The sequence below is a fragment of the Manacus vitellinus genome, unplaced genomic scaffold (assembly GCF_001715985.3).
Source record: "Manacus vitellinus isolate BGI_N305 unplaced genomic scaffold, ASM171598v3 scaffold_0_pilon, whole genome shotgun sequence".
Classification (NCBI taxonomy): Eukaryota; Metazoa; Chordata; class Aves; order Passeriformes; family Pipridae; genus Manacus; species Manacus vitellinus.
In genome coordinates, this window is record NW_021938789.1 from 20,717,565 (window position 1) to 20,732,990 (window position 15,426).

General features: G+C 37.7%; 1 protein-coding gene across 1 annotated transcript in view; it reads left to right on the forward strand.

Moving 5' to 3' along the window:
* SLAIN2 (SLAIN motif family member 2) overlaps positions 1–15,426 on the forward strand; it is a 36,341-nt gene that overhangs the window by 17,028 nt on the left and 3,887 nt on the right. The window contains exons 5-8 of the mRNA XM_018067709.3: positions 831–1,190; positions 3,234–3,371; positions 8,360–8,437; positions 13,144–13,453. Coding sequence (XP_017923198.2) covers positions 831–1,190; positions 3,234–3,371; positions 8,360–8,437; positions 13,144–13,453 — 886 coding nt within the window. The remainder of the gene's footprint in view (positions 1–830; positions 1,191–3,233; positions 3,372–8,359; positions 8,438–13,143; positions 13,454–15,426) is intronic.

Genomic DNA, 15,426 nt, shown 5'->3' on the forward strand with positions numbered 1-15,426 from the left:
ACGGCAAAAAATGGTTTAAAAAGCACCTATATAGATGTCTCTCTTTTATTATAGCTTTAGTTGAGACTGTCTTTTTGTCCCTCTGAGTTTGCAGAAAGTGGTAATAATTTCAGTTGTCTAACAGGGTGGTCTCCTGATTATTGTGCATCCTCATCAGTGAAAAAAACCAAAACCAAAGGCCCAATATATGTATTTTTTTATAAATTATGTACGTGTGCTACCCTAATATATTAGATACACAAAAATGCACAAATATATGCAACATTATAACTTTTAAAAGTATGAGATAAAGACAAAAATAAATGCTGTTTTAAAATACTGGTTGTACAAATTTTTCTCCTGTCCACCAGTGGATTCTTTTGTGTACTCCTGGGTGTGTGGGCACCACACTTCAGAGACCACTGATCTAACAACTCCAGTTTCTCTGGGGGCAGCTTATCATGCTGCTTGTTTGGTTACATTAACTGATCTATTGCAAGAGACATTTCATTGTGGCTGCTATAATGGTTATATGATGTTATATGATACCAAAACTAAGGTGTAGCCTGTGTTGCTAGAATCCAGCCTGGGAGAGGAGAGGAACAAGTAAGTACACAATACATCTATACTGATGATTGCTGTACTAGGAAATGGAATGTGCTCACCTACTTATTTCAAGTCATTATTAGCTGGTAGACAACTTTCTGGTACTAAACTGAATTCATGTAATGCTTCAAATAAAAGGTGAGCCAAATTTGAGTTGAGAACTGCATAGATATTTGTAGGCACTGTCTCTAGTGTGAACCATCTGTGTGCTGGAAGCAAGTAAACAATGTTCTCATTGTTGCCAGGCCTCCGGCAAGAATATGCAGCAACTGCTTCTCGGCGTAGTTCTGGTTCCTCTTGCAATTCTACAAGGCGAGGCACGTTCAGCGACCAGGAGCTTGATGCGCAGAGCTTAGAAGATGAGGAAGATGGCACACATCACACAGTGCACCCTGCTGTTAGCAGGTTCTCACCATCACCTCGCAGTTCTCCCTGGCCTTCACCAAAACAATCTCCAAGAAATTCACCTCGCTCCCGCTCACCTGCTCGCAGCATAGAGTACAGTCGAGTGTCACCACAACCCATGATTAGCCGTTTACAGCAACCTCGTCTTTCACTTCAAGGCCATCCTACAGACTTACAGACTAGTAATGTCAAAAGTGAAGGTAAAAAACTGTCTCAAAGTTGTTACACAAGTAGTTTAGATAGTGTGCAGTACTAAAGCTATATGCCTGTGTAACATCATGGTTTAATCTCTGAATTGTTGAAGAAAAAGCAGAGCAAACAAAGCATCAGTTCTGCTGGGGAACCCTTATAGTCAGATGATTTGATAGACTTATATTTATTTTAGATGTTATCCAGTCACTGAATATAATTGAGTTTCATGGTGACCAAGGTCTATCTTTGGCAGGCAAATGCACAAAAATAAAGCAGGGAAACTATCATTGACCACTATGGTTACGCCTTGCAGATGACAGAACAAAATGCAGAGGAAAGTAACTGTGGTCAGATAAGGATAACATGGCAATTTATGCGTGCTTGTAGCCTGTGAGACAGCTGAATGCTTTCTTCTGGCAGCACAGGACTCTCAACTCTTTGACAATGAATGTGGCCTTAAAAATATTAGTACTTAACTCACGCATTTGTTGGATATTTTAGATATCTCAAAGCTGTGTAAACTGCTGCATGATAAAAAATAAAGCTTGAAGTAAACTCAGTGTACTTATACTATATTGGCATAGAACAAAATAATGTAATCCTGATAGGATTTTTCTTGAATGTACTTTTTCCTGGTAGCAATCTGGCAGAAACTCGTTTAACTGGGCTGAAATTTTGCAAGCATATTCCCATTTCAGCAAGCATAGTTTTTATCTGGCAAATAAAATCTTAAATTTAGAAAGGATATACATACAGATAGTAAGAATTCCCCTTATTAGTAATAGTGGCTTGGGGAAATTTTAGGTATCCACAGCGCAAAAGGTAATCAATTACATTGTGATTACCTGTTGAGAATTCTTTTCCCGTTCTTTTCTGGGATTTTATGAAAGTCTTAATGCATGCTAGATGAGCTGCAACAGAAATATCCCATGAGAGGCAAGGTACTAAAAGCTGGTATCCCACATACTAGAAGGATCAAAATAGTTTGTGATCATGTGTTTCTGAAACACTTCCAAGGAATTCTTTTGCGGTGATTTTTGTGCAGCTGAATGTTGCTTGGATGTTCAGAGTTGATACAGCAGCAACCAAAAAAAGTTGTTCAGGTTTTCTTTTTTTTTGGCTAGAATGTTTGGAGGGACATTTGGTTGACAGGGTTCAGCAGTGTACCCAACTGCAGTGCAAGTTGCTACTTGCCGAAAGTACACTTGTAGGAATATTCAGCTGCTGAAGATTTAGTTTTGTTTTCATCTTTAGTGCTTGTGCATGGTTAACATACTTCTTCCCTGCATCCCTCTGAAGAATCAGGTTGGCCACTCATCCTGTCAAGGCATCTGCAGTCGTCTGTCCAAAGTATGTCATCAACCCAGCTCTGCATGGGTTGGAGAAACACAGAATGTCATTAGACTTAGAAATATTTAATGGCATCTTTTTGTATTCTGTGAGCAATGGTACAAATGTTAGTAGGCCCTTGAAGAATCAGTATTAGCTGAGTAGATAGTCAAGTCATATGTGAAAGATGAAGCATAACTGGACACTTCAATAATTTTGAATGCTGTGTATGAAGAGGTTCTTTCCAAGTGGGTGGCTGATTTTTGTTGTATAATGGGCTGATGTGGGACTAGGCAGTCTCAAAAATTTACTCAAATACCTATGTTTTTACTCTTCAGGCAAGCATTCTGTTATAAACAGGTAAATAATTCAAAAATTGTGTAAAACTGCAAATTAGGTTTGTCTATCCAGTTTTCATAATAGTACAACAAAACTCAGAGAATCATAATCCAGTTATGTTTCAACTTCAAAACACAATATGCTTGCCTTTTTTCACCACAGGTGAAAAATGTACATTCTTGCTTTTTTAGATGGATAAATATTCTGTATGTGATAGATCTGAGAAGAATTAATGTAACAAAATATGCTTTTAAATCACGGTGTAATTTTATGTGGCTAACATTTTGCATCAGTGAGATTTGGGGTTCAGCTACAGATTCACAACCTGACCTTTGTCCAGCATCACACTACATGTTGTGGTATCTTTGTATTATTTTGTACAGAAAAACTAAGGCGTAGTCTTCCAAACCTGTCCAGGACATCTAACATCCAAGCTGAGTCTGTGAAAAACAGCAGAAGTGACTCAAACTTTCAAGTGCCAAATGGAGGAATACCTCGCATTCAACCTCAAGCCTCAGCCAGTAAGTACCTTTAGTGCCAATTCAATGTAAAGTTCAGAATTAAGTGATGGTACTCAGCTGTCTTCCAGTTTCATGGCAAAATGAAACATTGCATGCCACACTGGAGATGCTAGTCCTGATTTTTAATCAGACCTGTGTGAATCTGCTTTTTTGGTACACAAAATCTGGTACTCATTATATTAAAAAAGTCTGATTTCTTATTAAAGTGTCATTCATAGTTTCTTAAAAATATATACAGAAGTAATATAAAGAGTATAAATACAGTATTTGGACATTTCAGAAACTTTTTTTACTAGGCTCTGAAAAAACAGCTGTATGATATTTATGTTGGTTTTTTTTTTAACTATTAAAACCTGATCTTAAAATGTTAATTTAAGTTTAACCCATCTGCAGTTTCTTTTCTTCTTTTTTTTTTTTTTTTTTTTTTTTTTTGGCACCTGGAAATTATATATCCAGTTCCTGATTTTATTTACTTTTTAAAGTGTCAATTACTTCCTAGAAAAGGTTTGGATGAACCTGTGTCCCATGAAACAAATTGGCCCGTTGCTGGACTACTGTCTGCTATTTTGTCCAAAAGTGAACTGCTGATATGAAGATGCTGCTAATCTCACAAGTCTCTTAAAAATAGTGACCTTAAAGAAGCCAAAGCAAATGAAACTTAAATATTCAGTGTTTCTTTATATGCCAATATTGCCAGTTCCTGTTGTTTAAATGTTTACTGACCATTTTATTTTAAAACAAGTTTCTGAATTTAATAACCTTATGTGACATTTTAAAGGGAAGAACATATTATGAATATTATTATGTGAAAAGCCTTGAACTATAAAAGTTCTTTGATAAAAGTTCGTCAGTAATCTAAATATTTGATGGGAAATGTAAAATAATATTTGTGAATTAAAGTAGAGAGTTTTTTTAACCCAACAAACAATGGAGGCATACTGGTAAACCTAGTTGGGTCTCCTTAAAACTTTCAAAACAGTGTGTTGATGCTACCAAATACAGTTAAGTACGGAATATGGAATACAGACCATGCCAAACACTGCATGATTTCTATCTCTGTAGTGACTCAGACCAGCTGTAAGGTTGTGTGGACAGTTAGTCCCAGGTACATGATACTTACTGTAGTCAAAAAAGTTAGTGTGACTTTATGATTGTTCATATAGGTTACTACAGCCTCCTTTTACCTTGTCCTCCTTCTTCCACCATTCACAAAGACTCAGAAGGTGGGATTTCCAACTGAAAGGGCATGTGTGTAGTTCAAAAGCAGGAGTGTTACCTGTTACTCAGGCTTATCAAACTGTAGAGTATTCAGAGCAGTTGGACAGTAGCTCTCCAGCTGTGCTATTTCTGTGATAGGAAGAATAATCAAAATGACCTGAAAGAAAAATGAAGGAAAATTATTTGTAGTAAAAATCTGTACAGATTTTATTTGGTGTTTTAAAATAGAGTGAATTGGGAAGGGAAGAGCCCAGAGGGCAACTTAGTTAGCTAGAAGGCTATTTCCAGAATGAAAAGTATATTCATGGTGAAACTCTATGGATAGATCAGACAACAGAAGTCTCAATAGTCAATATTTAGTCAATTACTTCATTGTAGGAACCAAAGTGGTGTGACTGTGGTTATATGTTCTTTTTTTTTTTTTCCAACTTGTGGATGCATTAAGAATCACAGAAATTATTAGGCAACTTTGCTTGCCTTTCATGGAATATTTCCCCAAATGTGAACCGCTCTAGACCAACTTACATTTAAATGTAAGTTAAGTATCATTAATAAAGGCCAGATTTCTAGCTTTTACAGTTTCCCTGCTCTTACAGATGTTTGTCAGAGTCTTGCTATTGACAATCGTAAAACGGTTTGTGTATGAAGTCAATGAGTAAGTATCTTTGCTTAGTCTGAATTAAAAAATTTTCTGCAAAAATGTACATTGTATAAAAATTTCCAGAATTGTGTCCTTTTTATTGTATACTTTTTGTTTTATTTGGTTTGTATTTTGTCACTTTGCACAAAGCACTGTTAAATTGCAGCAAATTTTTGTTTTCCCTTGGCATTGATTTCTGGGTCTTGGGATTTCAAGCTTCCTCATACACCTGCTAGTTTTGCATGAGCTTACCTTTGCAAGGACGCTGGCTTGCCACCCGAAGTCACTACTTTTCTCCTTGTCAAGGATTTGCGGTTCATAATTACTTGCACATGTGCTGTGGCTGCAATACTGAACTTGCTATGGTTGCTGGCATTCAAAAATGAGCTAGGAATCCAGTAAGTTTCTGAAAAGATAATTCCTCTTACGGTTATATAGGCAAATTGAACACACTTGCTTACACAGAAGAGGGAAGACGGATAATATGTTTAGAAGTACAACTGTAAAACATGAAAATATTTGACATTTGAAGTTTTAGGTACAATGCAGTGAACAAGCCAAATTATTCTTGAAAAGAGACTGAGTGAATGAGATAAAAATTATAACAATTAGAATGTTCATTTACATCTGATTCTCCATGCCATTATGCAGAAAGTACTTTTTTATATGACAGTCAGTAAATATTTCGCATTAAAACCCTGGAAGATACAGTAATACTTGTGTCGTGCTCCCCGAGGAATAGGAATTATCTAAAGTGTTAGTGATGGGAAGTCTCTGTACTTGGGTCCTGCACCACATAGATTGTGCAAAGCTGTAGAATTTGTAGGATGGCTTCCATGTAGGAGCTGCCTGCTTTCTAGTGGATTGTGTGACACTTTTGTACTTAGTGGCACTGTGAGCACATGGATTTTAAATCTTTAAGCAGAGATAAATACAATACTTTCTCAAAGAGCTGTAGGCACTTTATCAATAAAGTGACAGTCTGCTTGCCAAGATCCAACTGCTTGGCATGTTCAGAGCAAAAGGAGGAAGAGTAAGTTTTGAGGAAACTAACTATTCTAGTTTGGCTGATCAGAAGTAACCACTTGTATTTCAGTGCACACCATTTGTGACAGGTACTGCCACAGCATACAGAGCACTTCAAGAGCAGCAAATGGTGTGGATAAGTGTGCTTATCCACATGCTTATCTCAAACTGCATGTTTCCTCAGCACTGTTCAAAGTGTGCTGCCTAAGTTTTTTGCACTGTGGTTCGGTGCACAGAAATGTTTAGTTATTGAGTGTCTGTTTCATGGAGTCTCCATTGAGAAGGAAGGAATTTGATATATATGTATTTAAAATTCTTTCCATATCATCCCACATCTCTGACTTGCAAGAAGTGTGAATAATGATGGGGGAAGAAAGTGCCATGTGTGGTAGCATATTTAAATCTGAGTGAATTAGGGCAAAACAAATTCAAAATAAGAAGGAAGAAGCTGTTCATTATTTTGTGTGGTAAAACAAAAACACTGATTCAGTAAAAAAATGGTATAGTGGAATACTTGAGGACTGAAACACTCTGGCTGCTGGTCTGCCTCAGTACATTTCTAGGAACTGTGCTCATTTTTAAAGGTCTTACTGTCCTTTATTGGCTGTGGATGGGTATACCTTAAAAAAAGTTTATTGGAAGACCTTATGCCAGAAGTTGAATCAGAATTGCATATTGCCACATGCTGTTTTGTATTAGATTCTAGTTGGTAGAAGGAATAAGACTTTTATTCTTAATATACACAGGCAGCATTTTACTGTGTTTATGAACACTTTAATTCCTCTTTGCTGTTTGTTGAAAATGACAGTTTTAGTTAGTTATTAAGACTGAACTGAATAGACCCCCTAGTCATATTTTCAGCATGATGTTGAAACACATGATGAACTTCTTTTATAGTTCTTAAAATACTGTGAAGTTTGCACTAACTGAAGGGTAGGAAAGGTGATGGCAATTATATGCTATTAAGTTTAGAAAAGGATTAACTAATGTTATTAGGATTCTAACTGTTCTTCTCCTACCTTCTTTATTGTGATATTCACTGGTGATAGGATTACTGAGCTTCTTACTCAGGGTCAGGATCTTTATGCACAGCTGTTCCCCCATCTTTCTTCCTTCTCACTATGGAAATAAGCCTTGCTAGTGCAATCAATTTTATGCTAGTATAAAACTCCATACATTGAGGTGAGCAGAGATGTTTATTCACACATCATGTTACAAAGACTGTCTGAAGGCAAAGCTTTATTTCATTGACTGCTTTCCTCCTTCCCCCCTTAAATATGCTGCGGTGAAAATACAGAGTCAATGCATTCCTTTTGGCAATAGGTAATTCTCTCCATGCCAAGACTCTGCAGCTCTTGGAACGCTGGCTTCTCTCTTGGTAACTGGTAGGTAGTGAGGTCATTTCAAGGCAATACCAGCCCTTGAATGTTACTAGAGAAAAGGCAGGACACAGGAGCAAAGAAGCAATAAAAAATAGATTCCATCATGTTGTGTACATGCTGGCAGCTGGTAATTCTTAAGTCTTCATTTGAAGTTTGAGTCCTCTTGCATACCCTTTTGAAGAGGGGAAAAAAGATATCTGGCTAAGTCTCCATAACTGGAAAACACAATTTGTTTATATGATGATCACATTCGACAAAGATTTATGCCTTTCTTTAGTGTTAATATATTTTTGAAAACACTATTAAAATGAAAAGTTTAGTCTTGCTAGGTCAAATATGACAGTTTAATTTTCATCTTTGTATCTAATCTTGCACTCATATTGCTGTAGCATGTTTGCTAGGTGGCTTGTTCTCCCTTTGGTGTATTAATTTTATTTTTTTTTTTTGCATTTCTGGGCTTTTTGCCCTGCAAGAAGCTTTACTCTTACTGAATCTGCGCATTTTGCACTGCAAAATTTCTGACACACTCCTCTGTAACTTTTCGTCATTAAGAGCAAGAACCATTCACAAAACCCCATCACTTCCAGAGTCATAACTGCTTTTTGAGTGTTTAACTCACTCTGTTCCTTGATGCTTCACAAGTGGATGCAATTCTGAAACTTCCAGTAAATTTAGTTTCCTTATCTTCTTAGACAAATATAACACTTCTTGTCTTTCAACAGCTCTGCAAAGGCAGAAAAATTTGCCTCGTGCTGCCTTCAAAACCAAACAGTTTCTTCAAACTCCATCTGCAAAAGGAGGTAATTAACTTACAACCTCTTATCAAGCTCCATCAAATCTCAGATAATTGTTCACCTGCATTAAATCTCACATGTGCTAGATTAATAAAATTGCTGTTGCATGTCGAGATTAACCAAGTGGTCCTTGCTATACGAAAGTTAACTTTTTGGTCTAAATATTAAAAATAAACTCTGCATCATATAGGAGATTGTATTTTGAGATCAAAATCCAAGGATTTATGACTTTCTAGCATTAGGAAATCTGTATTAGAAAAGTACACTCCTAAATCCATATTCATTAGGCCTGTATTTGGATAGGAAGTTTTTTAATTGCAAAATACAGTTTTTAAAGCAAAAGTGGTAAAAATATACATACTTTGTGCTAAAACCAAAACCTAACAAGTTTATCCTTGAAAAGATGAACACGGAATATCAACTTGTTTTGTGTGTGCTTCTGGTTTCTCTTTTCCTCACAAAACTGGAAGGTTAACCCCAAGGTACAATAATTAGATTTCTTTTTTTTTTTCTCAAGGAATTAGAGACTTTTGTATATAATATTCCAGTTTCCTAATGGCTGAACTTGCCTTTTTTTTTTTAAAAAGAAAATGGAATATATTGAGTCTCTAATCCAATTAGACAAGTTTTATCTGATTTTTAATCAGCTCTGGCAGCCTTTTATGTGACACTGCCTCAGTTTCACAATTAAGAGAAAATAATTGATTTTGGTTTTAAGCATGTCTGTTACAGTTTAGAAGATCTCATTTTAAGGATCATATTTCACTTGAGACCAATTCATAAGCCCTCTGGATGCTAGAATCCTTTAAGCACTGTAAGAGTCATTTGTGCAGACATGAGGGTGACTGACAGAATGTACGTGTTCCTCTCGGTGGTGTAACAATGCTGACTTCTTTGAGTCACCTTCATTCCATGCAGAAACTTTTAGTGAAGTACAACTGTGAAACAGATTCATATGGATTAATAGGAAGTCTCTATGTTTTTCCTAATACTTCATACCAAATGAAGTTCTCAGAGTGTTCTCCTTTGGCATAAGCCCACCATCTCGATTCCTCTGCAAAGCTGTCTTGCTTTCTTTCCGGCTGGCTATGCCTTCTTCTGGATGTCTGGAACACTCATTAGGTCAATGGTCTAGTCTGAAGCTGTGGGAATGTACAGAAAATTAACTATTTGTAAACATTTATTAACCGTAGAGAATGAGGAACAGAGCATGCTGCACTGCCAGTTATGTATTCCAGTTAATAGCTGCTGTCATTCCTTACTGCACATGAGGACCCTTTCAGTTATTTGCTTTCTGCCCTTTCAGTTATTTGCTGTTTTGTAGTCCTTGATGTATTGATTTTCTTTCTTTCATCTGAGATCCTCATGAGTATAGAATTATTTAGCAGTAATGAAGCAAGACTTTTGTCTCAGAAGAATGAACAGCTGAGCAACAATTGATTTTAGTTTCTTAAAATACTCTTTATTACGTAACTTGACACCTTTCACACACACAGACATTGGCTTTTTTTCACCACTTTGTGTAAAAGACTTCAAAATACATTCAAATAACTAATTCTTACCTCACAGTATTTGCTAAAGCTTATACAGCAGTCCAGTATCACTCAGATCATAGAATCATAGAATGCTTTGGGTCATCTAATCAAACCACCTCCACCTTCAGTGAGCAGGAACATCTTCAACTAGACCAGGTTGTTCAAAGCCCTATCCAGCCTGGCCTTGGAACACTTGAAAGGATGGGGCAGCCAGCACCTCTCTGGGCAACCTGTTCCCATGCCTCAGCATCCCCACAGAAAATAATTTCTTCCTTTATATATATGTAAATCTATACTGTTTTGGTTTATTACCCCTTATCCTATTTCTACAGGCTCTGCTAAAAAAATCTGTCCTCATTTTTCTTGTAAGTCCCCTTCAAGTACTGAAAGGCCAAAATAAGGTCTCCCCAGAACCTTCTCCAGGCTGAACACCCCTGAACTCTCTCAGCCTTTCTTCACTGGAGAGGTGCTCATCCATTTTCTGTACCTGCTCCCATCAGGTCCACATCTTTCCTGTACTGAGATGACAGATCAGTCTATTGATTCCCATAGTTTTACCTCACCTGTTCTTTCATGTTGGTCTGAATCATCTCATCATGGTGATTGTGATTTAGAATTAAGAATTAGAGTTTAATCTGTTTTCAAGTCAGTGTGCAGCAGCTGGCCTTGGAGTGCAAGTCACATAAGTTTGTAGCTTCAGAGCATCCTACTTTCCCACATGGAGATCTTGTGCTCCCTGCCCACAATCCAGGACAGAATCCAGAGAGAGTAGGAAATCTAAATGTCATGACTGCACAGTGCCTTTTTCTTTCTTTCTTTTTTTTTTTTTTTTGTTTGTTTGTTGCCAGATGTTATAGTTGTAGTTGGTTCTAGTTTAGTTTCTAAGGAGATGGAGTTTGGTGAAGTTATTAAGCACAACCCTTAACATGTTTACATGTTTTTATTAAACATGGATCAGCTCAATACTGCACATGGATACACAATTATCAAGTAGTCTTTGACTGAGGCGGTACCTCACTCTTTGTGACCCTGTCTTACAAATAGGCCAAACTGAGTTTAATGAATATCCAAAACTGCTCTAAGACAAAATTCTTTATCTGTAGAACAGAATTACTAGGCAGTTTGCCAGACTGCATCATGTGGACTGCTCTGGAAGACAATTCATTCCTTTATGTACAAGAATGAATACAGTTCTCAGCAATGTCTGCAGTGCTGTGCTGACAGGAAATGTTTTATGAATTGAGTGCTCAAGTTGGCAGCATGGTAGAATATGGTCAGCAGAAAGCTAGAGAGAATGGAGAGGACTAATTTACTGGATGCTTACTTTCACTGGGAATGTGACAAGCTTTCTTCAGTTACAGCTTTTTGTTGCTGATATTCTGTACCTAAAAACCTTTTCCCTGATGTGCCTGTAAGAGGCCCAAAGCTGTATTCAGTTTTTATACACTGGCATTGCTCTGCTGGTAGTCACTAATATGGTGCTGGTTTTGTGTTTCAAGCAAGTATTGTAACAAGAAGTTCAGTGATAAAAGCTCCCTATATGTACACTGTGGAGTGACTTGGAAATTCTGCAGATGTGATTGCACCAATGTTACAGGCAAGGTCATGTTTTAAAAACTTCTAATATGTAATTTATCTTAGTCCTAAGAGCACTTTGCTGCTAGTCTTGTCCAGTCATTCTGTTGTTAATGCTTTCCTTAATCCATCCTCTGGCTTGATGCCAAGGTTTTATTTTAAGGTTTTTTACTTATTCTCCTTGCTACTTAGCAACTGTCATGTATTTTTGACCCCTCTGCCACCTTCTTTTGTCAGCTTTTCCCATGAGCAGCTTCATGCTGTATTTGGTCAGCAGAAAGGCCCTTTTGGATAGAAATCAAATCCAATTAACATCTGTAATGAGGCACATATTAATCTTCCTAGATATCCCCTATAAGAAATGGCTTCAAAATACAACCTGAAAATTACTACTTCCTCTGTACCCCATTAAGGATGCCACATTCCTGTCACTACTTGTCTCTTCTCTCACTCCTCATGTTCTTAGTGGATCTACCTTGAAAATGATAATAAAAGCTGTGTTAAGGACCAGCTTCTTTATGTACAACATCTGTCAAAGAGGATGCAACTTTGGTCTCAGTATAAAACATTTATTTAGTTGAGGAAAGAATAGTTCATGCAAATCTAATAAATGTAAATGTGATTTTGTTTTAGCTCCATAATTGATTTGATTGTCCTATGTTGACTCTGACCAATCTTAATCAGTTTGAAAGCTGGTGAAATTTCATGCAATTATTAAGATTATGGGTTAATTAAGTATTCCGTATAATTTGAAAATATTTCTCATACTTGTGAAGTATGAGAAATGACTTGATATCAAGACCTTGCATACTAATTTAGATACAAAGTATTTGAAAACAGGTATTAGTTATACTGATAATTTAGATAATGTTTGTAAGAAGAGAAAGGCTATAAATTGTTATAGTTGTCTGGTTTAAGTCTCATAGTAGCACCTTAACCTCTTTGGTGTTGGGGTTGGCTAATGTCATCCTTAATCCAAACCCCAGCACTATACCAGTTATTAAGATGAACATTAACTCTATCCCAGCTGAAACCAGGACAGCTGACCCTAACTTTTTTTCTCCATCTGCCAGAAAATGTGGAATGTGACCATATCTTTAGGTGAATTCTAATTCAGTGGTTAAAAAGAACAGCATAAAGAAACATCAGGATGCTCTGCACTCAGAATTTCATCTTTGAAGTCTAATGTACACTTTGAATCCATTTAAAGACTGTCTCACGCTAGAATACTGTATTCTTCAACATTTTCTTTCAGGATGAAAATTAGGTTCACATATTTCTGAAGCAGTTAAATTTCTTCTTAACCAATACCTTCTCCTCTGCTTCTTTTGATTTGATTGATATAATGGTTATAGCCTTATTAGGATTACTTACAAATCCAGATAAATAAATATTTGTAGTAAGCAAACAGGGTATTAGAGTTATATCAAAAACACATGACAAAGAAGAAATCTGAATTCCTGTTTCTCATTGCTGCTTGATTGGCTGTATTCCATTATACATTCCATATTGTTTGTATAATCACGTAAAGTAATTTCCAGTTTTTAATTTCAGTTATACTGTAATTTAAGCTGAAAGTAATTTCTGTGTTTTATTTTCCAGTACCTTCTTCAAGTAAATTCCGCTCACCTGCGGCACCGTCTCCCCTGGCTCTGCGACAACCAGTGAAAGCATTTAGTAACCATGGACCTGGTTCAGTTGCCTCTCCAGAAGTCACACAGCTGACGCACAGTAGTTCTTCACCAGGGCCTCTTGCAGCCCAGAGCTCAGGCTTGCCAAGCCCTGCCAGCAGTATTAACAGTACTACTCTTACCAGACCAGCAGGGATGAGGAGTGGTTTGCCCAGACCCAGTGCCCCTTCCACAGGGGGCATCCCAGTGCCTCGTAGCAAACTTGCACAGCCTGTTCGCAGGTGAGTCTGGGACAGGCAGTCTTAAGTTTTCATAATGAATTTTGTACATTATGTTTTTGTGCTGCTCCTTCCTGCAATAGTTATTTTGATTTCAAGGTCTTAAGAACAGATATGGAGACCTCCGTGTGAAGTATTTGCATGTGTTTCCAAAATAGTTTTGAATACAAACTGAGAAAAAGGATCTTGAATGGGAGAGTGAAGGTGAAGGAGTGAAAGTGAAATTAATAATGTAAGATATTGAACTAAGTAAATAAAGTCTTAGTATGGGCTGAGAAGGCAGCAAGAATTTGCCTGCGTGTGGTAAAAAGTTATCAAAATATAGCTGGCAAGTGAAAATTCACTTTTGTCACTAAGTGACATACTCTGAAGTCAGAACTATTTGCCTTCATAACTCAAGCAGTGGTACCATGGTAAGAACAGTTTCTCTCCTTGGGCAGCTAGAAAATTCCAGAAGGAAGATGCACGAGGACAGAGGAGACATCCATAGCATTTGCTAAACTTAAAAATCAATGCAGTTAACCCACAGGACAAAACAGAATTTTCAACTTAAACATAATTGTGCTAGCACTCAGATGTAGGAGTTGCTAAATGTCAGTGTCTTTTCAAAAACAGCTGCAAGAGAGACTGAGTATTAACTGTGATTGTGAATTTTCACTGAAGGTGTCAAGCAAAAGCTGACACAAAGAAGCAGTCATCCATGAGAAATAGTAAGAATCTCCTTAAACAGAAAGGAAAAACAATTGGTCTCCAATACTGTAAAAAAGATAAAACAGTGCTAAATAGCAAAGTGGAAGAGTTCTGTTCTGTAGTGAGTGCTGGGCAGGGGAATGCCAAGTGACTGCCAGAGTATCAACTGGTTTTTTCACAACATCGACTGTTTTGCAGTCTGAGTCTGTGCTTCAGCAGTATGGAACGTTGTGTAATAAGAAGTGATTGATTTGCCAGGAACTTCATAGTAGTGGAGTGTGGTTGTCCAAATCACTTGCCTTATAGAAACATGTTTCACTTATTAAACTATTTTTTTTCTAAATTTCCCTTTCTTTTTTTTTTTTTATTTAAGGAAACAGCCCCAGGTTGCACCAGGGGAGGTTTAGATTTGATATTAGGAGAAATTCTTCACTAGAAGGGTTGTCAGACATTGGAACAGACTGCCCAGGGAAGTGGTGGAGTCACCATCCCTGGAGGTATTTGAAAGATGTGTATGTGGCACTTGGTGATATGGTTTAGCGGTGGACTTGGCAGTGCTGGCTTAACAGTTGGACTTGATGATCTTAAAGGTCTTTTTCAACCTAAACAATTCTATGATTCTGTAATGCAGAATCTGTACACAATGCAATAATGAAGTATCAGTAAGACAGGTTGTCCTGAGGACAACTGGCTTCTGGAGCTTGGAGACAGAGATAAGAAGCTGAATAGCCCCTCTGTAATCCAGGAGGAAATAGTTAGTGACCTGCTGAGCCACTTGGATCCTCACAAGTCTATAGGAGCAGATGGGATACATCCTAGGGTGATGAGGGAGCTGGTGGAAGAGCTCGCCGAGCCGCTTTTCATCATTTACCAACAGTCCTGGATCACTGGGGAGGTCCCAGATGATTGGAAGTTGGCAAATGTCACGCCCATCCACAAAAAGGGCCAGAAGGAGGACCTGGGAAACTACAGACCCATCAGCCTGATTTTGGTGCCTGGCACTGGCAAGGTTATGAAGCAGATCATCCTAAGTGCAATCACACCGCACCTACAGGATGGACAAGGGATCAGACCCAGCCAGCATGCGTTTAGGAAGGTCAGGTCCTGTCTGACCAACCTGATCTCCTTTTATGATCAGGTGACCCACCTAGTGGACGAGGGGAAGGCTGTGGATGTGGTCTATCTGGACTTCAGCAAAGCCTTTGACACCCTCTCCTGACTCCTACAAAAGCTGGCAGCCCACGGCTTGGACAGGAGCACTCTGTGCTGGGTTAGGAACTGGCTGG